The sequence below is a fragment of the Oncorhynchus masou genome, chromosome 9, assembly GCF_036934945.1.
Source record: "Oncorhynchus masou masou isolate Uvic2021 chromosome 9, UVic_Omas_1.1, whole genome shotgun sequence".
Classification (NCBI taxonomy): domain Eukaryota; kingdom Metazoa; phylum Chordata; class Actinopteri; order Salmoniformes; family Salmonidae; genus Oncorhynchus; species Oncorhynchus masou.
Window position 1 is genome coordinate 26,252,516 of NC_088220.1, and position 25,662 is coordinate 26,278,177.

Genomic DNA, 25,662 nt, shown 5'->3' on the forward strand with positions numbered 1-25,662 from the left:
CGTGTCTTTGAACTAGTAGGTGTTGGTGATGTGGTAGGAGGTGTCAGGCGCATTAGTTTGCATTAAGAATTACAACGCTGCTGGGTTTCGCCACACTGAATTTGGCAACACATCACAACTGTGGGAAGCATTGGAGTCAACATGGGCCAGCATCCTTGTGGAATGCTTTCGAGACCTTAAAGAGTCCATACCTCGCTGTTCTGAGGGCAAGTGTAGTCATTATTGCTTATCAAGGGCGTCAATTTTAGACCCCACTGTACGTACACACAGCGCTGAGACTAATTAAAAAAATATATAAAAATTTCACACTTCTCCCCAGCCCAACTTTGTCCCTCTCCTGTGAACCATGTTGACAAACTTTCTTGCTAAACTCAGAAAATGTCATAATTCTTATTGATAATCACACCAACAATGTTTTATCTTCAGTATTTTGATCAGTTCTAAGGGAAGAGACTGGTCCACTCAACAGAATAGATTTATTGTGAAGAATACACATTCAGTTTGGTAAGTACAGAACCATCATAGGTACCCCTGTGTGTTTCTCTAATTACTCACCAACTCAATGTTTGCTTTAAAGTTAATGTGGAAAGGCAAGTGACTGTATGCATAAATAATGAGCAGATGGAAGGCTCATGGCCCGATATTCCTGCAGGGCCAAGCCCTCGTCACTTCAGCACCTCTGAGGAGGATAAGTGCATCTCAGAACCTTCTGGGCCCTCCTAAAAAAAAGGCACACAGTTTGGGACGTCACGGTTTTAAAATAACACAATTAAATCTTGCATTAGTGACTATTGATTTGGGTAATGCTGTTAGCAAATAAGGATTCCAAACCACACACCTAGACTTTGTCCAGGTCCAGCCCACCTGGAAGGGATTCCTGTGAGGCAAAATAGATAATAGGTTAGAGATGTGTCACAGAGAAGGGGAGGCTGCTCACCCCCCTAGTAGGCTGGATTTGGACCTGTTCAACTGTTTCTGGGGGGGGGGGGGGGGGTAGACGGACGAACACACTGGATAGACAAAATACAGGGAGAGTGGCTCAATCAGAATCACACCAGTGAATAAAGCCTGGAGGCAACAGCACAGCCAAGTGCTGAATGAAACCGGATTTATGTGGCCCGTTCAAATGCCAGCCAGGAGTTACGATGAGACGGCTGGAACAATCTTTGATCTTGTGCTCCATGGCTGCGCAATCCTCCGTTAGGTCCACAATTATATCAAATCTAGGGTTGGCTGTACACAAATGACTTATCCTCCGATTGGTCACAGGAGTTAAGAGGATGAGCTCGTTAGTGCATATGTCAATGAATTAAGTCCACCAAGTGGTGACACTCACCAAGGGAGAGTATTCAAATCATATTTTATTTGGTCACAGGCACCGAATAGAACTTACAGTGAAATGCCTACTCACAAACCCTAAATCAACAAGGCAATTAAGATATACAAATAAAAGCTGGTACTCACTTCACTGGAAGAAAAAGAAGAGCAGCAGTAAAATAACAGTAGCAAGTCTATGTAGAAGGGGTACCAGTACATAGTCAGTGTGCTGGGGCACAGGTTAGTCAATGTAATATGTACATTACATGTAATATGTAGGTCGAGCTACCATGACTATGCATAGATAATAAAACAGGGAGTAGCAGCAGCAGAGAAGGGGGGGGGGGGGGCAATGCAAATAGTCTGGGTAGCCATTTGATTAGATGTTCATGTGTGGCTTTAAGCTGTTCAGAAGCCTCTTGGTCCTAGACTTGGCGCAACGGTAGTGCTTGCCATGTGGTAGCAGAGGAACCAGTGACTACGGCTGGAGTCTGACCAGTTTTAGGGCCTTCCTCTGACAGGTATATAGGCCCTGGATGCCAGGAAGCATGACCCTGGTGATGTACTGGTAGTATGCACTACCCGCTGTAGTGCCTTGCGGTTGGACTCCGAGCAGCTGCCAGGCAGTGATGCAACCGGTCAGGATGCTCTCGATGGTACAGCTTTGAGGTTCTGGAGGACCCATGCCAAATCTTTGCAGTCTCCTGAGAGGGGAATAGCCTTTGTCATGCAGTCTTCACAGCTGTCTTGGGGTGTTTGGGCCATGATTGTTTATTGGTGATGAGATATTCAAGTTCCTTGGTGTCCACAACCTGCTCCACTACAACCCTGTCGATGAGAATGGGGGCGTGCTCGGTCCTCCTTTTCCTGTAGTCCACAATCATCTTTGTTGTTTCGATCACATTGAGGGAAGAGGTTGTTATCCTGGCACCACACAGCCAGGTCTGACCTCTTCCCTATAGGAGACCAGAGTCTAGTCCTGTGAATGGTGTTTTTCAAATCATGCTGTGGTAGAGTGACAAGCGATTGAGCCTGTGTAGGTGAAGGCACCCTGTGGATGAGGGTTTAGAATCCCCAACTTCCTGCTCCCTGTAGGATTCAGCCCCATCTCATTAACTATGGATGAGAGGTGGTATAAATTGACTCCTTATTACCATGAGGTCAAACATTAGCCACAACCACCACATGTACCGTTCCATTTCCATGCAGCATCTAACCATTAAATCCAAGCCCAGCAATGGATTAGCACTTTCTTCAAAGAGCTGCACCCCAACACCAGCTTGAACCGTTAGTATACCCTTACAAATACATGCGCCACAATACACTGAGCCACACTACAGTTGATGCCTCATTACTCTTAAACGGGGCAATGTATAGTACGTCATAGTGCAACATTGTATTGAAATGTATAATGCATCATATTGTAACGTTGTAGAGCAACAAAGAGTTCCTGGCATGAGCATCTCTCCCTCAAAGGTGGATGGAGTGTTCTGCGGTAGTCTGTCAGTCTGAGGCAATTGATCTAGATGTTGATTTCAGGCCTGACTGGACTCTTTCCTCCACATCCCAGAATCCCTTGTGTTATAGAAGCGCAATTTAAAAATGAGGACCTGTAGAATAAAGTTGCCCCAGTGGAACACAGAAAACACTGCCTATCGATTAGTCTACATGACCGACGCCGTGACAGCCAAGGTGACATATCCAAATTGGACACTTAGGTGTGTGTACTATCCACACGCAGCATCATAGGCACACAAACACAACATGAGGAATGTCCCCTTACAGAATTCAGCTAGGTTGGCAAAAAAAAATAATAATAAGAATTCACCCTGGCTGCAACTCAAGTTTCTTCCCCGCACCATGAGAGAGACAGAAAAGGGTAGCTAGGTTTCCATCCAATTGGCGACAGATTTTCATGCAAATATTCTAAATTCTGCTGCATTTTCCCAGGGATAACATTAGCTATGCTAGATGTTAAGGGGTTAAGGTCAGGGTTAGCTAACATGCTAATTAACTAAAATCCTAAAGATCTCCATGAATTTCAAACACGCGTTATAAGCCAGATCATCCTAATTATGATTTTGCCTCAAGTAACCATCTGTTTTTTGTAACCACACCAAATGTATCATATACTAATTTGAGCATCTTGGATTTACAACGTTAAGTTTAGTCTGAGACCAGGCTGACCGATGGTGTGTTTCTACCAAATGATTTATTTTTTTTACATAAGTCAGTACGTGATGATGTAGTGCACACAACATTTACTTCTGCCACAGAGGTGTTCATGTACTGAATAAAAATCAAAAGTTCAATGTGTTTCCAATATTTTTCACTCTACCGATAGTGGTGACAAAAAGACAATTTGTGTTTGATCCAAAAATGTTGGTCTGGGCCTTCATATGGACGGTGTGACAATTGCATAGCCTCTGGAGGAATGCAGAGGTCAAATTGAGCACCGTCGTGTGCCTCCGAAATGTTGTAACAATGCTGAGGACTCCGTATTGACAATGATTGGTTAACGGTAGGTGGGGTGGTGAGGTCCTGTATAAACAAACTTCCTTGACAACAGCTCTGCTCAAAAGCTCTGTGCTGCTCAGCAAAGCACAAGTTGCCCTGACTTCTGCAGAGGCTGTATCACCGTAACTGCAGATGTTGGATTGACCATGCAGCGCCTACCCGCACAGCATCTGTTGGCTCAAGTCTATGTGCCAAGGCCAGAGTAGGCACATTTAACAGTTATAGACGCTGCATGGTCAAATCTACAGTACGCGTTCACCACCTGCTGTTCTGAGTGAAGACATCCTTAATCTGCAGTTCTGAGTGATGACAGCCTGCCATCCACCCTTACACAGATATGACCTGATATTTACCTCAGTATTGAGTGCACTTATTCCCATAACCACATGGTCTTTTCAAACTCATTCGACCCCACCCCGCCCAAAAAAAGGACATTTAACACCCCTCCTCCACAAAGTAGTACCTGTCAAAGGCACATTATCACTTGAGACAGCCTATTGGGTGTCATTTAGCTTCAGCAGCAGAGTATTAGAGTGGGTAGAAAACCCCACAGTTCGGTCTGTCACTCAGGTGGTTCCAAACACCTATTAGGCAGTTCCCCAATGTCATAGTCAATTCATACCTAATAAAGAAACTGACAAGGAGAAACGTGGAGGGCCGAGTGTCACCACCTAGCAAGCATCGGTGCTGGTGACAATTCTATCAGAGATGTGGGAATTGGAGATTCACTATTACAGCCTACAAACACATACGAAGTCATGAGAATCACATAACCACCCCACTGATTCCAAGGACGTGTCCTACACAGTACATGATCACTGGCCAGCAGCTTTACTCCACCGTTATATCCACCCTTTCTACGGATCCTGAAAGAGTTATCAATGCTGCCTCACTCTCCCGGGCATTTAGTCACAGCTCAGCCATAAACGGCTCACCCGATCCTGAAATCAGTTCCTTACAGTTGCCACCATAGAACAGTCTCCACCCCCCACTGGCCAAGCACACAGCCTGCCGCTGTGTTGAGCCTATAGCCATTAACTCACCAACTGTTTCTACAAGCACTTACTGTCTAATGGATGGGTCTAGTTTCACACAAGCCATGCATTCCAATGAATAGCCTAATGCCTGCCGGAGTTTCTCAGCACCCGTTAAATTAAAAGGATCAAGTTAAGAAGCGGTAGGAGAAATATGCCACAACCCAATTTATATTCTACACATACATAGACCGGGATAATGTACATTACTCAAATATGGAACACATTTTAACTACAGTGAGTACCATTTTCAAATGACAAAGCGCTCACGCCCACCACGCTTACCTTGTCCCTTGCCTGGTCTTATGGCACTACCTGGATATTACATATGGGTCTGCATGAGTTAAGGCAATTTGGTCTAGATAGCTGACAGCATCAATTACAGCTAAGCATCATCCGAGAGAGAGAGAAAACAGACAGGATGACAGTACACGTAGAGCACCGATGACTGAACACGTCCAGAAATCTCCAGAGGAAAATAGCAGATTGCAAACCACTAGATGTGCATCCTCTGATCAGTCCGGTGTGTGTAATATAAAAAGGTGAAGTCACTACATTAACTTATACATTTCTCTGAAGGATTGTCTTTCTTTGACTGAACAAAAATGAAGTGTAATAACTAATGCTTTCAAAACTGTTTCACACTATTGCCATCCAGAGACACACACCCCATACAAGGGAAGTGGCTTCAGAGGGGCACCGTCAAGCAACAAGTTTATGGAGATGAAGCCAAGCTGCGATTGGCTCCCAGACAGGTGACGAACCAATCACAGCGCAGTCCAAGCGGCATGTTGAATTCAGATAACGTCACGCAGATCAGAGAACTAAAATAGTGTGTAATTATGTTGGATGCACGTAGTCTGTCCTTGAGACATTACACTGACAGACATGAGTGTAACCAGTCAGCTAGAGGTACAGAGATCAATGATACCTGATTTAATCATGTGCAATGAATGGAAAGGTAAGTTAATACTAAAGTTAGACCCTGAATGGCACTCTGATAACAGACAGAAGGTTTGACCATCACAGAGGACCTGGCATTCAAAGTGCAAACACAGCAAACAATGTGCTCAAAAGTATTAAACGCCAGATAGTCAATTAAATAAACTCACAAGAGAAAAGTGCTAAAATAAAACCAGTTAAATCTCAAATCACATGTACTCAAAGTGCTTAGTTAAATATAAAAGTTCAACTTAGAGATGCAAGACCCTCATGAGTGAAGTCATTCCTTGATTCCAAAAACTGAATTCAGGGGAGGAATTGGAACCTATAACAGACTCTGCATTTCATTACATTTTGTACAAAAGTATGATAAGACATGCCTCTGAGCTTAGACAATCATAGGCCAAAGTGCTAGACTATTGCCCTCTTAATAGTTGAGGTCTTCATGTATACAGTTTGTTAAAATTTTAACCCCCCCCCCCCCACACACATTTCCTGTGAGCCTGTGCATTTGGAACCTGATGAGTGAGACAACAGGGGTGGGAGTGGAGCTAGGATGGTTCTGACTCCTCAGTGTCTGTGGGTACTCCATCCCCCTGTCACCTCTCCAGCCTCCCCCTGTTGAGTCTCCTGGTCGTGGACAGGTGGTTTCAGGAGGAAATGGGGCAGCTCCAGGTGTTCCTTGGTCAGCAGGCCTCTCTGGTCATCCACCCTACAGGCCTGGGCCCTGGACAACAGCTCTATCATCACTGAGAGACGGGAGGGAGGAGGCAAGGAGAAAGAGAAATACATGAAGTTTCTCAGACGAGTCCCATTACAGCTACTAGGTAGTCTATAGGGTTTAGTCCCATTACAGCTACTAGGTAGTCTATAGGGTTTTGGCCCATTACAGCTACTCGGTAGTCTATAGGGTTTAGTCTGGTGACAGGTGCAGTAAATAAGCCATGACCCCATGGTTCTGACTCGTACCCTCCATCTCATGGTTTTTCCTGACCCTGGGCTTGGCTCCGGGTCCGTCTGCCTGAGGAAACACATGGACCTCTGGGCCTACTGGAGATCTACCGCTCTCCTGAAATGTGTTCAGAACACCACACACACACATTTTACTTTACTCTTTGGACTCCCAAACATCCTGGCTGTCAACAGTGCAGGACTCACCTGTGCGACTGGAGTTTGGCCACTGATCCTGGGACTGCCAACTGGAATGACAAGACAGTAGTAAGTTCTAAATGGACTACTGTACAAATTATGGGGTTTGATACCTGGGAAAATCCCAAGTGTCACATAGAAGAATAAAACATGACCACACACAACCAAGTATCTCCCAGTAATGAGTAGTCCTCAGGGAGTGACCACTTATCCAAAGTGAAGACAGTTGTGGTTACAGAGTTTAAAAAGGTCTGGAACAGCAGTTAGGATACACAACACCAGAACAACGCCCGGTCCTGGCCACCAGCGGGACAAAGCACTAGTTAACATGTGTGCTAATCTGTATGCATTCACCTTTGTCCAGCTGCAGCTTCTTATTGGCCAGTTTGAACACACTAGTGCTCATGCTCAGTGGAACATCACTCCCGCTCTGCAAAACAGGATATGTTTACACAAACCTCACACTCAAATCTTATTTTCCCTAACCCATACCTTAACACTAAACCCTCTAGAAATAGCATTTGACCTTAACGGGATGAACAAAATGTACCCTGTTGGTCAAATGTGTTTGTTTACTATTCATGGGGACGTCTCTCCCCTACAAGTACAGGTAAACTTGTCCATACACACCCACCATGGTGACCCGGGCCTGGTGTGATGCGAGTTGGTGTTTCTGTAGTACCGCAGACAGGGCATCCTGCAGAGTCTTACTGGACTTCACCATGATGCCCACCGTCTTACCAGTGAACACCACCTCCAACCTGAAACACACAGACACACATCAACACAGCACACAAGCACTGAGGGTCAGTAAGACAGAAAGAGGAAGTGACAGATGACTCACGCAAACGTCACCCTCAGCTCCAGGGAGACTTGCTGGTGCCTCAGTATTGAACAGTCCTGCTCCAGAGATAAGGGCTTCTATAGGAGGACATGGGCAACTGTCATTTAGGATGTTGAGAGGTGAAGTGAGCATTGTTGACACCATTTAAACCTCTGGCTGGAAGACAATTCCCATTTTGGCTCACCCTCTCCTTTCCATGGAGGTAGATAATGATGTCTTTGAGGGGGAAGCCTCTCTTCTCACAGAGGCCAGACAGCATTTCTCTGAGGGGGAGGCCGGGCCGTATGGGGGCCAGGGATGCACTGCCATCAGGCAGGTAGACACAGCAGTAACCTCCCTCCACACTACCGCAACCATCACCCTGCCCCTGGTCTGAGGGACCAGAGCGACCATTCTAGACAAGAGAAGTCAGGGAGAAAGGGGGGCAGATGGATAGGAAAGGAAGTGAGGGAGAAAGGGGAGCAGGTAGAGAGGGAGAAAGGGGAGCAGTAGAGGTAGTAATGGAGAGAGCGGAACAGGAAGAGAGGGGTGTAGTAGGAGGAGAGTGGGTTAGGAGTGAGGGAGAGGGGAGTAAGAGGAGAGAAGGGAGGGTTATGCTTAATCTTCCATGTATATATATATTTTTTTAAACTAATCTCCTCCCACCTCCCAGATGACCAAGTATGATGAATTTACCTCTACACTGCTGTTGGACATCCGATAGTCCTTACGAGACACATTCACCTTAGTGTATGACAAGTCTACTGAGAGGGGAGAGTGTGACGGGGGAGGAGAGAGAAACAGACAGAGGGTAAACATAAACTAGAGAATATCACAGAGTTAGACAAGAGATTTGGAGGTTTATGGCTGAGGGGAAGCCTACCTCCCCACGATCCCCTCTTCTCCCGCTGCTTATCCCTCTGCTGAACACAGGTTACAAGCTATTACGCAAGCACACAACCACACACATCCAAATTGAATAATTGAAGTGGTCCTCATTAATGGTCAAAACGTTGCTTTCATAGTCATTGTTGAAGTCCATCCAGCCCACCTTGTTGTCATTGAGGGAGCGACTAAAGGTGGCCATGTTCTCCCATGATCCTGTGCTGGTAGGTTCAGCGGGGATGTTGGGTAGTGGCCTGCCCTCCACACTGGCCAGGGTACACTTCTGGTAAAGAGGGGAGCGGACGAAGCGCCTGTAGCTGTCCATCTTCATCAACTTTAAAATCTGATCCAGGGAGGGAGGGACAAACAGACACCAGTTACTGGAATGGCACTGGACTTTCCACACTATTACACTAGAGTTGGTCATGAGTTTGAGGCGTTCGACATCGATAGCCTTCAAACAAAACGGAATTCCAAGCGTATAACATGCACTAGCTAGCTGGTCTGTGTGGGCTGTGTATGCGGCAGGCAGATGGCAGCAGAGCTGACCTGTTTCTGGGCCTTGTCAAACATTTCAGCTGTAGGCTTCAGCAGGTCCTTCTCCTCCACGCGAGCCGTGTCGTCGATGTTCACAGCGTAGGGAGCGTGGTCAGACAGATATGTCTGGAAGATGGCATGAGCCTCCTCACTTAACTATGGGAATAAAACAAGTCCCAAGTGACACCCTGTACCCCATTTACGGCCCTGGTCAAAAGACATACACTATTAGAAGTAGTGCAACATATAGGGAATAGGGCCATTACCAGTGGACATCAGTCCAGCGCCACAATCTGGTCCAAACAGACCAACTTTCCTTCCTCAGTCCCTACTGTAACACATCTATTCAACTGTTAACATCCTGCTGTGACTAGGGGACAGTAATTTTGAGATATTTTGTCAGGATAAGATGCTAGAACATGCATATAATTGACAGCTTAGGATAGAAAACACTAAAGTTTCCAAAACTGTAAAAATATTGTCTGAGTATAACAGAACTGATGTTGCAGGCAAAAGCCTGGGAAAATCCAATCCGGAAGTGCCTCATGTTTTGAAAGCACTGCGTTCCAATGTGTCCCTATTGAGCAGCGAATGAGCTATCAACCAGATTACTCTTTCTCCGTATTCCCCAAGGTGTCTACAGCTTTGTGACATAGTTTTACGCATTTATGTTGAAGAATACCCGTAAGCGGCTACATTGCGCAAGTGGTCACCTGATGCTCCCAGAGAGATTCTCCCGTAAAATACAGAGGTAGCCATTACTCCAATCGGTCCTACTGAAAAACTAATTGTACCAGCAGATATATTATCGAATAGATATTTAAAAAACACCTTGAGGATTGATTATAAACAACGTTAGCCATGTTTCCGTCGATATTGTGGAGCTAATTTGGAATGTGTTTCGCCGTTTTTGTGACTGCAATTTCCGTTGCCTACAAAAACAATATTTTTGGAAAAAAAGGAACATTTGCTATCTAACTGGGAGTCTCGTGAGTGAAAACATCCGAAGCTCAAAGGTAAACGATTTAATTTGATTGCTTTTCTGATTTCCGTGACCAAGTCACCTGCTGCTAGCTGGACAAAATGCTATGCTAGGCTATCGATAAACTTAGACAAATGCTTGTCTAGCTTTGGCTGTAAAGCACATTTTGAAAATCTGAGATAACAGGGTGATTAACAAAAGGCTAAGCTGTGTCTCAATATATTCCATTTGTGATTTTCATGAATAGGAATATTTATGTCTGTTTCGTTATGCTAATTAGTGTCAGGCGATGATGGGGAGTCACTAGAGGTTTTAAGAGAAGAGAGGAATAAGCCCATACCTCCTTCATCCGGGTGGGTGGAATCTCCCGGAACTTCTCGCAGGCCTGATAGAACAGGATATTCTCCGCACTCACCTCTGACCTGAGGAAGGCCTGCGTGACAACAGACCTGATGAACAGATGACCTACCATACAGCTCCCATCAGATCTGATCAACAGATGAACTATTCACTAACTAAAATGTAAAAGATGACCGTATGCTCCAAAATATTTAGCTGTACAACCTGGAATAGTATTTGTGAGTTATGATCAGGCATCACTGTACCGCTGTCATATCCCGCAGGCCCAGAGAGTAAATCAAATGCACCTATAGGTCTACGGCTAGCCAATCAGATACAGGCATCAGTTCGGTAAAAAAAAATGATTTCAATGTATGCTTACTCAGCTGTGGCGCAAATAATATAAGTGATCTGTTACCAGTGTGATCATAAACCTCAAGTTTAGAAATGGTTACTTGTCTGAGAATAATATTGGCTACGCAGGGATAATGCATTGGGCCTATAGCCTACTGCACAAACCTCCGTACACAACTGTTTTAATTAGGTTATTGTTAAATAGGTTTGTGTTTTTTTATTTTTTTTATCTGAGCAGTAGATCTCAGCTAGCAGGTATTTTAACTTTTTTTTACCCCCTTCTCTCCCCAATTATGAACTTGTTTCATTGCTGCAACTCCCCCAATGGGCTCAGGCGGTGAAAGTTGAGTCATGCGGTCCCCCAAAACAATGCGTTCCCCAAAACAATGACCCGCTAAACCACATTTCTTAACACCCGCCCGCTTTACCCGGAAGCCAGCTGCACCAATGTGTCAGAGGAAACACCATTTAACTGATGATTGAAGTTAGCCTGCAGGTGCCCGGCCCGCCACAACAAGTCGCTAGCGCGCAATGAGCCATGTAAAGCCCCCTCAGCCAAACTCTCCCTTAACCCGAACGACACTGGGCCAATTGTCTGCCACCCTTTGGGACTCCCGGTCGGTTGTGACAGCCTGGGAACGAACTCGGTCTGCAGTTACCCCTTAAACACTTCAGTGCCTTAGGCCTCTTGAGTGACGCAACAGTCTAAAATTTTATAATAAACGTATTTTAATGGTCATTAGGTTTAGGGCACAGCATGCTCTTCAAAATAAGATAGAATTCACATAGGCTCAATCAACAAATAAGACTGATTCTAGTGCTAATAAATGTTGTCATTTTTTATTAAAGCCCTGCTGTATGACTCTTCCCATTCCTTTACTCTGAGAAAAAACATGTTTTGCATTTGCTGAGTGGTGACAAAGCAATCATTGTTCTCAATTAAAAGCAATGATTTCTGAAGCTGAGTGGCTCACCTTGAAGTAGCATACTCCCATGGGGTCTTCCAATAGTGTCTCGAAGGACACAGCCCAGCTGACGACACTGCTGGCCTGGGCATCTCCCCTTTGGGCCTCTGGCAGACTGGTACAACTGCCCCCACAGCCACGACCAGACATGTTCAGCTCTGAGAAAAATCACACGCACTAATAAAACCCATCCACACCCTGAAGCCTCAGGGAAGCAGACTGACACTACTACCCGCACAGGCATGCTCATATTTGAGAAACAGCTCTGAGACAGACAGGCACAAACACACACAGGCTTACCGCCATCTGACACTGCCTGGCTCTGCAGAGACGAGGGGAAAATGTGTCAGTCTCAGTCAAATACAATATCACATGATCCATCAATACAAAACAGTTCCACAGACATTCAAATCTAAAGTCAGTAATGTAAAAGTGGAGACCAACTTCGTGGAATAGAAATACAGACCAACATTATAGACCAGAATACCATTCAAAACAGGAATAATCACTCAACCAGGTATTGACAATGAGAAATCTCAGGCAGTGAATTAAGGACAAAAACACACCAATGCAGCTTCAGGAAGTGATAGTGAAGACAAACAGCTGCATGTCTTTGATCTGACAGCTCTCCTCTACGTTAGAGCACTCAAGCAGGCAAGGCCCCAACTCACACAGGAAGAGTGGGTGTCACTGTACTGCTCTCATTCAGCTTTCAGGACAGAATGTTTTTTTTTCAGTTCCAGTGAAGCTAAGATGTCATGTTCTTTCCCAAGGAAAGGTGAATTCGGGACAGGAATGTGCATGCTGTACTGAATGCAAACAAAAGACAAGCAGACATTCTACATTTCAGAGCACACTAGATGGACCTAAGCAAACCCTACAGCCTCATGTATAAGGTGCATGCTAACTGCTAAGATGAGGAAACATAACTTTATGAGTACACTAGGAGTGTTCTGGTTCTGGGGGGGGGGGTGGGGGTGTTCATAAAGCATCTTAGAGTAGGAGTGCTGATCTAGGATCAGGTCCCCTCTGTCCATGTCTTATTAAGATCCGAAGTTAACTAGTCCTAGATCAGCATTCGTACTCTGAGACGCTTTATGAATAAGGTCCCTGATGAAAGACAAGATCCTTGAAAACTCACTGTGTTGTGTACAATAGTGACGCTGCAAATGACAAGATGCGTCCTTCCACGAGACCACCATAAGCATGCATTGCTTTGAGCGTGGGCACTCCAATCACACCACTCCTCGTATCCACCCGGACTCTCTTAAGATGTCTCAACAGCCTCCTGAGGATATGAGTCATTTCCCTGACATCACCACCCAGTGTTATGTGACTCAGTCATCAGTGATTGCGCCACAGAGGCAGAGGGACGGGTGGGGACACCACCACATGCCATAGAGATTGGATGTGATATCGCTGAGGGCAATCTGTAAACAATGTCTGTATACTTTGACAGTGGCTTAGATACCTAGTCGGTTTCACAAACAGCCAACATTGTCTTGTAGCAGCTTTGGTATCACACCCCAGTCTACTTGGCAGCAGCTTCATAGTTAATTAAAAAAAAAAAAAAAACACACGGTCTTCACCTGAAAGGCATTACTCAAACAGAAACAGCGGTTTAAAGCATAGCCCTTTTCTCCATCGATAGCGGAGCACAAATGTCAGGAAACCGTTTAAAAGCAGGATAAAGCCTGATCAACAGGCTTGTGCTAATCTCCTCTTATGGAAATAGCAATTATTAAAACGTTTTAAACAAATTCTAATAAAGTCAACAGTTGGAGAATGGATGAAGATACTATAAACTATTAGAATGTTTATAATCCAGATGTTGACTGAATTATAGCACATAAAACATTTCTGGCACAGACCGATGGAGTTCAGTAATTTTGGGGGGAATTAAGGTTTCAATTTGTCAAATGTCAGTCTTTTTTGCGAACGCACTCATACATTGTATCAGGTATTTTGTTAAAATATGTTGTGTCATTTGCATAACTACACTGGGTATATTTACCTATATAAATTAACATAAGAGAAACAGAGCTGCAACCACCCATTACCTCGGCTTACCTGCACAAGTCTATACTTCCTCATTAATTACGGTTGTCGCGTTCTGTTGTAGAATTTACCAAGTGTGTTAATATCAGGATACCCTATTACATTTTTTTTTCATAAATAAACAAACATAGCTCGAGATTACATACTTCACATTATTTGTGAGATCAGACATCAGAAGTTGTTTTCATTTCAACTATAAAATGACTTCAATTGCATAAAAAAGTCCATCCATCAAAGAAGCTCTTTGTGATGTAAGTGTCTAGACGATGCATTAAATCCCTGTCAAAGCTTTAGCGTTCTTAGAGAGTCAAATGAAAGACAATGTATCCCATTTCAGGCATTACGCACAGACAGGTCATTACAAACACTTCCACAGTTGTAACGTCGGGATCGGTGTCCCTTCCACGGGACTGTTGAGCTAACGCGATTAGCATGAGGTTGTAAGTAACAAGAACATAGACACATCCAATATTGGCAGAAAGCTTAAATTCTTGAAAATCGAACTGCGATGTCCAATTTACAGTAGCTATTACAGTGAAATAATACCATGCTATTGTTTGAGGAGTGTACAATTTTGAACATGAAATAATTTAAACAAATTAGGCAGTCTCGATTCCAAATTTTGAACAGAAATGCAGTTTTCATTGGATCAGGCTAAAACGTTACACACACTGCTGCCATCTAGTGGCCAAAAATCAAACCGCACCTGGGCTGGAATAATACATTATGTCCTCACCCTTGCATTTCAAAGGTTGTACAAAGAAATACAAAGAGTTTTTTTTTCTTTGTATTGTCTTTCACCAGAACTATTGTTATATTCTACTACATTCCATTCACATTTCCATAAACTTAAAAATGTTTCCTTTCAAATGGTACCAAGAATATGCATATCCTTGCTTCAGGGCCTGAGCTACAGGCAGTTAGACTTGGGTATATCATGTTAAGCAAAAATTCAAAGGGAATAAAACCTTAGGAGAAAAAACTAAATTGGCACAAAGAGTATGGAAGAGTTGCATGAGTAAAATAAAATGAATCAATCCTACGAGATTTGTGTCAAATGAATTCTGCCCCCTCAAACACAGGAAATAGATGGCTGAAAAAAACAGATCCTGAGGTGGGTGGGGCATGCGCTTTGCCAATAGATCCTTAGGTGACCCAGAAGGAATCTTGACTTGAGGCCAGCTCTAGATAGGGCAGTGGACAGCAATCCAGAAGGACTCAACGTTTTGAACAATGCAGATAGAATTTTGTTGAGCTGACTCCTACTATACATGGCAGAGATGCATGTCTGTTCACATGATATATGTCTCTCTGAACAGTATGTAACATTACACCTCACTGAATTCAACCCAAGTCTACAGAGAAACAGACAACTTACCATGTGACCAACACCAGGAACACCCAGAGTCTTTATGTTCTTAGACATGGCTGAAGTACCGGTGGGAATCCAAAATTATGCGCACCCATTGAGGGTGTCACAGCGAAGTGATCCACCCTGCACTGACACACTTAAGTCCTCCTCATTCAGGACTCCCTGTCATTTCCTGTCTGAAAGGAAGGGTTGCTGTGGCAATGGGCCGCAAAAGGGGAAGCAGGGTTACAGCGATCAAACTGCTTTCATCTTGGCTCTTGAGAAACTCTCTGATGTGGGTGGTGTGCTTGTGTTCCTGTCCTACTGTATTTCAGACTAGACAGTGTAGGCTGTGAGACTTAACTCAGGTGAAAACTCGCCAGAGCAAATATGGCTACCTGATATAGCGCCAACAGTGCTATATGAGAACAGGTTGTGGATCCAACCACAAGAGCTGTGACTGAGCTTCCTACCCCATTAGAGATAGCGTTGTCACCATCCAGCCCTATAATTGCCAGTGGATAAAGATAAAGCACATCCAGTCAAAGATTAAAACATTCAATAGGCTACTCAAAGTAAATATTTCCGGAAGAAAATTGTCTAATTTATTTCCAAAAATACCAACGAGTTGTTTGAGTCTTTCTACAATTAGACATACCTTTATTTGAGTTGGTGGACAGGTATCGTTGTAGGTGTTCAGTTTCCCAAACTTGTACTGAGCAGTTCTCTTCGCCAGCCGAGAGAGACTTCGGCAGAGCCCGCTGAAGGCCACCATCTTCCGGAGAAAAAGCTTTTGGGACTGAATTAAAATGTATTTGCATAGCACTATGTGAGAGAGGTGCTTGATAAGAAAGCAGTGAAAAATATAAACTACTGCTTGAAGTCTGCAAATATTGAAAAGGAAAGATGCATTTGAAGAAGATATACTATTTAGAAACATAACAATACATGTTATAATTCAGACATAGACCCATAGCCTACCTACAAAAACTGTTTGGATCACCAATTTAGTTCACCTTGCCTCTCTCCAAGTCAAAGTTCAGGGCATGGTGCTAGAAACACCTATGGATCAAATCTAAAAGCCAATGAAGTAGAGCCAATCAAGTGGAGCCAATCAAGTGGAGCCAATGAAGTGGAGCCAATGAAGTGTAGCCATTCAAGTGGAGCCATTCAAGTGGAGCCAATCAAGTGGAGCCAATCAAGTGGACCTTAAATGCATGTCCGGCGCGTGATCAAAATGAAGAAATAGCCGCTCATCCCTCTTATTCTTCACCTTTTCGTACTAGTGTGGCTTTTCGTGTAACAAACCAACGTTTACAGAACAGATTCTCTTTTTTATGAGGCAGGACATGGCACATCCACATTGCTGCTTTAGGGGACAGTGCTGTAATCTCTCAGGCCAATAGAATGTCATTCCATCAGCAGAGGAGAGCAGAGCAGAGAGGCTGTCACAGGAATATATGGGTCAGGGGACCTTTCCTTCTCCTGCCCAGACTAATAGGAATTGATTTATTTGAGCTCTCTGGGAGGAGGAACATGTGTTTATCCTCAGTTAGGCAGGCCTGAATAAATGACGGCAAATCACTGCAAGTTTTAAATGGTAAAAGAGACCAAAAGGGGGAGAAATGTGATGGGTAACTGTAACTGTTTGATCAACAGCACTCTCTGGTGGCCACAGAGGAAGTGAATCTGAAATCCAGAGAACATACCTTTATGGCTTCAGAGCCAGACTGACAGGTAGTGAGGAGAGTTGAACTTCATATCCCATGATGCAGTGTACTTTTGTACTGTACTGCTCATAGTTTGTTTGAAATGTGCTGTCTGTGAAAAGGGCTCCTGATCCTTTGGAAGTCAACACACAATTTGCATGGTTCAACTATAAAGTCAGCAATTAATTCTGATAAGAGGTGCATTGACATCAGTCTTCATGAGTTATAGTGTTTGTGCATGTGCAAATATGTGTTGGAGGCAGACATGATGCCAAAATATGAAATATTATAGCCATGTCCAGGTTTGACCGCTGGCATTCTGTTCTAACCAACTCAGTGGCCTTAGGGTGGACACTCTAACCACAAGGTTGGGAGTTCAATCCCCTGCTGAATCATACCAAAGGGTGTAAAAATGAGTCTCTCTCCCGATGAGTCTCTGCTTGGCACTCCACATCAAGGAGCACATCAAGAAGCAAGATTGAAGGTAAGGCCATGCGATAGACTAGAGTCCTGTCTAGCGGGTCCATCAAACTGCCTCATGCTACAGAAACTAAAGGTCTGCTCCTCGGGCAAGGAGACTTACTGTGTTCTGAATCATGTAAAACAGTCCAACAGCACCACCGACAGTCTTATCACTCCTTTTCATGAACATCAAACTCCAGGTGCCAAGCAGGGCACAAACATGTTCCGGTATTATATGTATATTGCTTGTGTTACTGTCTGGTAGCCGTGGGCTGTGGCTGGTGAGGTGATTTGCATTCATATCAGTGTTTATATCAGCCACAGTGTACAATAACTTTCTGTAGAGATGCTCACTCACTCCTCGTCCAGGGAACTCCGTGCATGACCAGAGATCCAGCACAAGAGGTAAAATATTTTATTCAATGTAATGATGTAGGCTAATGTATTTAATGATCCTATCAACAGGTTTTATTTTTAAAGTTTTTAGTAACATTTCTAGGTTTTTGACATCGAGAATGTCCTGAATTAAATATTGTTAGTGGGTTTCATTTACATCACCCATTTCTATTTTGATGAACTTTTTGAATGAATAGAAACTGAATGACATCTGATCTTTGTCAGATGATACCAATGAAGGCGAGGACAGGGACAGGCTTGTATTCACTTGCTTGCCTTCTCATGATCAGTAAGGAACAATCCCATTTCCCTTTAAAAAAAATTCCAGTTTGATATTATCTCATGAATATTCTGGATTTATGTTAGTTACTGTTGAAGCCTTCACTTTTTCCCCTTCTCTGTCTCCTGTGACCCAATCCTCTATACACACACAAACACACACACACACACACACACACACACACACACACACACACACACACACACACACACACACACACACACACACCTACACACCTCTCTCCTTCCCTTTATCCCTGCTGTCATTCTTCCCTCCCTTTCCCTCTCTCCGCCTCAACCTTCTCAATATATTTCTCCGTAGGTAGTGTCTGTTCTACCTGTGTTCCCTTGATGTGTCTAAACTGCAACTTAACCCACTCACCTGGAATATCTGCTGCGGGATTACCAGACAATGGTAACCATTCCACTTTATTACTCCATCCTAGGGTTGCAAAGGGAGGGCATATTACGGGTAACTTTAAGTTTACCATTAAACTGACAGAACTTTACAAACTTTTCTTGGAGGAGGGCCTTTTGGGGTACTTCAGATTATCACATGTTTCTGTAATTATTTCTGGCCCTCTGTGTGGCCTTATTTTCCATGTGATATAAGATAATCAAATAAGATCATTTTAAAATAAGAAATAGAATGACGAAACTGTAAAACCTTATCCTAAATATAAACCATCAACTTAGTGAATACCATTGGTGTTTGATAAAGGGTTTCAGCATGAATATCCTTTTTTTAATGTATTTTTCTATGTCAATATGTCTTTGGAGTAAATGTTTATGTGCTAAATTGGTGGCAGTTGTGAAAAGTCAATAGGTTGAAGAGTTAATGAAAAAAGCATCTTATCAACAATGCTTTATTTTCATTAATTAGGCTTTTGTCTTGAACCATATGCTCTGTCCACTAGAAACTCATGGACACAGATATAAAAATAAATCCTATCTATATATATATAAAAAAACATTTTTTTAACGTATTCAAGTATAAATTACATAAATTTGAATAGATTGCCATAGATTACATGTTAATGACCTAAATTACTGAATATTCCGGTAACTGTTAAATTACCGGTAGCTTGCAAACCTACTCCTTCCCCTGACCTTCAGACTTTTACATTGTTGTATTTCTGTGTTAACTTAACTTGATCTTTCTTGAAACTCAGACAAAATCTATATTCATTGCTTTCTTCCTCTCCATCCAACTCCCTCAGCCATCTGTGACATCCTGTGCTCAGACACTACCCAATGCTGCAATGCTACTGGTCAGTATTCATTTCATATACGCCCTACTGCCAATGGATAGTTGAGTTATCATTTTTTATATGGCGGTTGTTTGAAATGTTAGTGGAATATGAGTGATTGTGTCATGGCATCAACTACACATATATACATACACACGTAGTGGCTTGCAAAAGTATTCACCACCCTTGGCATTTTTAAAATTTTGTTGCCTTACAACCTGGAATTAAAATAAAACAAGAAATAAAAGACAATACTTACCAAAGTCAATACTTTGTAGAGCCACCTTTTTCTGCAATTACAGCTTCAATGTCTCTATAAGCATGGCACATCTAGCCACTGGGATTCTTGCCCATTCTTCAAGGCTAAACTGCTCCAGCTCCTTCAAGTTGGATGGGCTCCTCTGCTGTACAGCAATCTTTAAGTCATACCACAGATTCTCAATTAGATTGATGTCTGGGCTTTGACTAGGCCATTCTATGACATTTAAATGTTTCCCCTTAAACCACTCGAGTGTTGCTTTAGCAGTATGCTTAGGGGTATTGTCCTGCTGGAAGGTGAACCTCCATCCCAGTCTCAAATCTCGAAGACTGAAACAGGTTTCCCTCAAGGGTTTCCCTGTATTTAGCACCATCCATAATTTCTTAAATTCTGACCAGTTTCCCAGTCCCTGCCAATGAAAAACATACCCATAGCATGATGCTGCCACCACCATGCTTCATTGTGGGGATGGTGTTCTCAGCGTGATGTGGTGTTAGGTTTGCGCCAGACATAGTGCTTTCCTTGATGGCCAAAAAGCTCAATTTTAGTCTCATATGACCAGAGTACCTTCTTCCATATGTGTGGGGAGTCTCCCACATGCCTTTTGGCGAACAAAAAACGTGTTTGCTTATTTTTTGTCTTTAAGCAATGTCTTTTTTTCTGGCCACTTCTGTAAAGCCCAGCTCTGTGGAGTGTTAATATTTACGTGGAAGGAAAACTGTTAGTCATGTGAATTGTAAGCAAATGGTAGTTTAGAAACTCGTCAAGACAATCAGAATAATTTCTTCAGGCAAGTTCCTGTGTCTCCACCACCATGCTGACTGATGGAGTTCCTGTGTCTCCACCACCATGCTGACTGATGGAGTTCCTGTGTCTCCACCACCATGCTGACTGATGGAGTTCCTGTGTCTCCACCACCATGCTGACTGATGGAGTTCCTGTGTCTCCACCACCATGCTGACTGATGGAGTTCTGATGCTGACTGATGGAGTTCCTGTGTCTCCACCACCATGCTGACTGATGGAGTTCCTGTGTCTCCTGACTGATGGAGTTCACCCGAATGCTGTAAACCTCCAGTTCTGCCATCTGTAATACATCAGCAACAATATGATGGAGTTGAACATCTTTATTCAGACCCTTGGTTCAGAAGCTGGAACACACGGGTTGTGTATTTAAATGACGTGTTTATTTACAGAGCAGACAAAACACTCAAATTGTCTGGCGCCATTATTATGGGTCACAACTGTCCATTCACTCAGATCTCAGACGTTCCTGAAGACGTTCCTGAAGACGTTCCTGAAGACGTTCCTGAAGACAATAAAATACATGATTTTGTTATGCATCCCTTTATACTTGTACCCGGCAACGAAACTAGGTGTATGTCGCTGGTCACTACTTCACAGGAGAGCCGGTTGAAAGTTACCTTTAAAAAAATCAAAAATGTGTTTGTTTTGGCAGAAATGCCTTCTGGAAAATGAACTTCCATGTGCCTTAATAACAAATGTGTGCTATCTCTAAATACAAATACAATTGTTAGATTAAGAGCCTAGTTGGTTTAGCCACAGAAAAAAAACAGCAACCTTCCCGCAAGCCATGATTGACTGAGATAATGAGTGGGCTGGACAAGCCGAGAGATGAGTTTGGATTGGTCTGCCATATAGCACGCTTCTTCTGTCTATTTGAGCTGGTCAGTATGCCGACGTAATCCTGTCTAATGCGGCTTTAAACTTTTTATTGTGTAGTGAAACTGCATAAGTGTTGCTCTCCACTTTCTGGAGGACCGAGTTCTGAAATCAGTTGAATTCCAGGACGATAGATAAGGAGATGGAGAAAACACCTGTCTCCAGATTACATCTTCAAACTCAGTGTACTCTTAGCTACCTAACGTTAGCTGGCTGTATGATCTCAGAGCCGTTTGCTTTGCTAGTTACAGCCTAATGTTAGCTGGCTAACATTGAACCTGGTTGGTTAGCTACCTGAAGATTTATCCAGGGTAGTAACGCCGTGAGTTGGGGTTATGGTTCATTGTTGAGCTAGCAAATGTCTTAACAAAATATTACATTTCAATAGAATGCCACTGCAACAGCTGTTTCAGCTGGTAAACTCGCTCTGGCCATCTACTCCGATTTCAGAGCACTGGTAATGTAGTCCGGCTAGCTACATTTTCAAATGTTACATTTGTAATTTTGACAATCGTTTTCATTTGAAGTTAAAGTGTACTGTAAGCTAGCTAGATAGCTAATGTTAGCTGACTGGCTTGCTAGCTAACGTTACGTGTATGATCTTATTATTCGTATCACAAAGCAATTTGCTTTGCTAATTGGTGGTAGTTGGTTAGCTACCTGCAGATTCATGCAGGGTAGTAACGTCATGAGTTGGGATTATGGTTCGTTGTTTAGCTAGCTAGATGTCTTAAAGACTCAACTATGCAAGTAACCATTTTGGCTGTGTTCGTAAATTCAATCTAGCCATCTTCTCCGATTTCAGAGAACTCTTGTCTGTGTGTGCCAGAGCGCAGAATAACTAATGAATTTATGAACGCTCAACACCCGTTAAATATGGCCTGTGTCAGTAACTGTCAGCAAAAAAGCATAATTAAATGGTTGCCAGCAGCACAGTCACCAACGCTCTGGATAACCAGCTCTGCTAGAACGAGTAAAATGGTCAGAGTGGGGTGTTCTCTCATTTGTGTCTGGAAGTAGATAGCCAATGTTAGCTTGAGTGCTCGACTGCCGTTGTGAGGTCAGAACACTCGGATCAACCCACTCATCTGCCAGAGAGTCCAGTGCAGTGCAGTGCAGTACGCTCGGAGATCAAAACGCTCTGAATTTATGAATGGACAATCTGACAGCACAGTTGCAGTCACCAATGCTCCGAATAACATAAAAACAGCCTAACCAGCTTTGCTAGGGTGAGTAATGGTCAGTGAGCTGTTCTCTCTTTTGTGTCTGGAAGTAGCTAGCAAGTTAACCAGTTAGCTTGGGTGCTTGACTACTGCTGTTAGTACAGAACGCTCGGGATCATCCCTTAAAGAGATAGGTGGAGCTAAAGCGGGTGTTAACGATGCTGTACGGGTGTAGACAAAGAAGAACCCTCCACTAGGTTCTAAAGGCTACTTTCTCAAGTGAGGTTACAAGTTTATCAACTTTCAAAGCAGAATAACTTTCCCACTGTTCGTCAAATGCAGCGTATGATCTACCATTTTGTAGCTCCGTGTCTCTGCTTCTTACAAGGCTTGTAATTTAAAAATTGTATTTGTATTTACAGATGGCATACACATTATTAAGGCGCATGAAAGTTCATGTTCGAGAAGGCATTTCTGCCAAAACATGCATTTTGATTTTAAAGTTGTGAAGTTGTGACCAGCGACATAAGCCTAGTTTCCTGAATCGGGTCACAATTCAAGTATGGAGAGGGATGAGGTTCCCCAATAAGATTGAATTGGTTCGCTAGCGAAGGAGAAGTAATGTCAGCTTGTGATCGATCACTTGTGACTTTGAAAGATAGAACATAAGCACTAACCTAGTAGATAGATCAGCAGATGTTCCCAGGTCCTGTTTTGAGAGAGCAGTCTTGAACAACTATACTGTATGCACTGTCAATAGAAAAAGCAGAGCCATGTCTTTGCGATCGCAACAATCTCCTCAAACCAACTCTCAGCAATTTGACGCGCGAGTCCGGATTTGCAGATGTAGAAATGTACATGCCCAAAGAACAGCTTTAAGGTTGAGGGAGAGTGTGTGAAGGGAGACATCTACACGAGCTCAGCCATCCACACAAATGCAAGCACGTGCTGTAAGAATTATACAACATGATGTCACAATCAGAAAGATTGGGAACTATTTCACACTGAGAATATTTTTACCTGGCACCGACAACTACTATACCCCATTGAAAGGTACTTAAATCTTTTGTCTTGTCCATTCACCCTCTGAATGGCACTCGCACGCAATCTGTCTCAAGGCTGAAAAATCCTTCTTTAACCTGTCTCCTCCCCTTCATCTACACCAGGGGTGGGCAACTCCTGTCCACGAGGGCTTGATTGGTGTCGCATTTTTTCTCCGTCCCTAGCAAACACAGCTGATGAATTAAATTGCATTCTAAACAGAAGATCAGTTTGATTTGGTGATTATGGGAGTCATGTGTGTTAGCTGGGGCTGGGGCAAAACTGTGACACCAATCAGGCCCTCGATGACTGGAATTGCCCACGCCTGATCTACACTGATTGAAGTGGATTTAAAATGTGACATCAATAAGGCATCATTGCATTCACTTGGATTCGCCTTGTCTGTCTGTCATGGAAATGTTTTGTACACACAGTGTATACATGGCTCGCGCTGACATTATGTCTCTGAGATAACATTGAGGAGGAGATGAAGATGATATATTGTACACCAGAGGCAGGGACTCTAATATTCTCTTTTTCCTTATTTGCCTCTTTCAGTTCAACAGTACTGCTCAAAAGGTAATGTGTGTGTGTGTGTGTGTGTGTGTGTGTGTGTGTGTGTGTGTGTGTGTGTGTGTGTGTGTGTGTGCGTGTGTGTGTGAGACAACCCAAAAAAACACAACTCTTGACCCTAACTATGACACAACACTTTTTAACCATTTCTTAACGTCTCTTTAACCCAACAGATTTTAAAGTGTTACTGAACACCAGTTCTGGGTTCAAAGTGCAGGAGGGTGGTAACCTCGACATTGAGTGTTCCCATAACCTGCCGGTGGATCCAAAAAGCCCGCTGGTGTTTGTCTGGCTGTTGGATGGCGTCCACCTGAAGGGCAAGAACAGTAGCCAGCTCACCGTGAAGAAGGTTGGTATAGATACCTCTGGCAAGGAGAAATATGCCTGCACCATCCAGAGTCCCTGTGGCAACTTCACATCAGAACCAAAGGAGATTGAAGTTGAAGGTAGACATATTCGCCAATCATATTTGAGACTTGGATATTTACAATGTTTACATTTATGATTGGATTTGGATCTGTCAAGATATTGCTCCGCAAATGAGCCTATTGTGTGAAAAGTATTTTTATTTCCTACCAATTCCTGGGGACGTCTGTCCCTCTGTGATGTCCCCATGTCTGTCCCTCTGTGATGTCCCCATGTCTGTCCCTCTGATGTGCCTCTGTGCTGTTCCCATGTCTGTCCCTCTGTGCTGTCCCCATGTCTGTCCCTCTGTGCTGTCTCCATGTGTGTCAGGAGTGACAATGTTGGTCATAGTGATCTGTGGTGTGTCTGCTGTGGTGCTGATCCTGGCCATGGGTATAGGCATGAAGATCATGCTGAAGATGGAATTTGGTGAGTGATCCCAACAAGGGAAACCAAGAATAAAACCGTAAATGTGTAACTTTGCATGTGACGTAAACTCTCTCTCGCTCTCTTTCTCTCTATAGCGAAGACAAAGAACAGGAGGCAGCAGAATGCTCAGAACCTACAGAGAACTACAACAGAGTAGTGTTTCATTTTCTGCAAATGCCACCAAATGTCCGACATGAGAAAATGGCAAAAAGTTGACATGATTACACTGTAAATGGATAAATATGTAGCTAACAATTTTATTGTTGTATTTGCAATTTAATCAACATAATTTTATCTCAGTCACAGTGTTGTTAACATGGAAGAGCCACAGATATGTTGATCCTCTGGCAGTGCCACACATCAAGTTTGGCGATTTGTCCCAATAAATAATATGCCAAATTCATGATATTTATTAATAAACATTTGTGTATGTTTGTCTTTATACGCTGCTCAAAAAAAAGGTAACACATAAACAACACAATGTAACTCCAAGTCAATCACACAATCACACACCAAGCTGACTCCACACTCCAAGACTGCTTCCATCACGTGGACTGGGACATGTTTCGTATTGCGTCAAATAACAACATTGACGAATACGCTGATTCGGTGTGCGAGTTCATTAGAACGTGCGTTGAAGATGTCGTTCCCATAGCAACGATTAAAACATTCCCTAACCAGAAACCTTGGATTGATGGCAGCATTCGTGTGAAACTGAAAGCGCGAACCACTGCTTTCAATCAGGGCAAGGTGTCTGGTAA

At 43.3% G+C, this 25,662-nt stretch overlaps 2 protein-coding genes across 7 annotated transcripts; one reads left to right on the forward strand and one right to left on the reverse strand.

The window, feature by feature from the left end:
* Positions 1–465: 465 nt before the first annotated feature.
* Positions 466–15,410, reverse strand: LOC135545731 (regulator of G-protein signaling 14-like). 5 transcript variants are annotated; one of them, XM_064973553.1, is made up of 17 exons: positions 15,281–15,410; positions 12,145–12,166; positions 11,854–12,002; positions 10,527–10,619; positions 9,217–9,360; positions 8,834–9,010; positions 8,666–8,702; positions 8,479–8,543; positions 7,988–8,197; positions 7,804–7,880; positions 7,594–7,720; positions 7,314–7,389; positions 6,969–7,009; positions 6,780–6,879; positions 6,414–6,559; positions 839–877; positions 466–719 (listed from the first exon to the last, which is right to left on the reverse strand). In XM_064973553.1, the coding sequence occupies exons 1-16, from the start codon at positions 15,326–15,328 to the stop codon at positions 839–841; spliced, it is 1,551 nt and encodes a 516-aa protein (XP_064829625.1). In that variant the 5' UTR covers positions 15,329–15,410; the 3' UTR covers positions 466–719. The 5 variants fall into 5 exon arrangements, with proteins under 5 accessions (XP_064829625.1, XP_064829622.1, XP_064829623.1 ...); XM_064973550.1 differs by having other exon boundaries at positions 8,479–8,546; XM_064973551.1 differs by having other exon boundaries at positions 8,666–8,705.
* Positions 15,411–17,765: 2,355 nt separating this feature from the next.
* On the forward strand, positions 17,766–25,309 carry LOC135545732 (uncharacterized). Of its 2 annotated transcripts, none has more exons than XM_064973554.1 (8): positions 17,766–17,829; positions 18,046–18,109; positions 18,422–18,514; positions 19,320–19,370; positions 24,053–24,073; positions 24,241–24,513; positions 24,803–24,901; positions 24,997–25,309. In XM_064973554.1, the coding sequence occupies exons 1-8, from the start codon at positions 17,806–17,808 to the stop codon at positions 25,056–25,058; spliced, it is 687 nt and encodes a 228-aa protein (XP_064829626.1). In that variant the 5' UTR covers positions 17,766–17,805; the 3' UTR covers positions 25,059–25,309. The 2 variants fall into 2 exon arrangements, with proteins under 2 accessions (XP_064829626.1, XP_064829627.1); XM_064973555.1 differs by having other exon boundaries at positions 17,778–17,829; positions 18,018–18,109.
* Positions 25,310–25,662: the final 353 nt, after the last annotated feature.

Coding starts and splice junctions, on each gene's coding strand:
- LOC135545731 (XM_064973549.1), bottom strand. CDS start 15,328: ATGTCTAAGAACATAAAGACTCTGGGTGTTCCTGGTGTTGGTCACATG. Junction 7,881..7,987: donor ACCTCCATGGAAAGGAGAGG/GTGAGCCAAAAT, acceptor GTCCTCCTATAG/AAGCCCTTATCTCTGGAGCA. Junction 6,880..6,968: donor GCCAAACTCCAGTCGCACAG/GTGAGTCCTGCA, acceptor AACACATTTCAG/GAGAGCGGTAGATCTCCAGT.
- LOC135545732 (XM_064973554.1), top strand. CDS start 17,806: ATGACCAGAGATCCAGCACAAGAG. Junction 17,830..18,045: donor CCAGAGATCCAGCACAAGAG/GTAAAATATTTT, acceptor GATCTTTGTCAG/ATGATACCAATGAAGGCGAG. Junction 24,902..24,996: donor CATGCTGAAGATGGAATTTG/GTGAGTGATCCC, acceptor TTCTCTCTATAG/CGAAGACAAAGAACAGGAGG.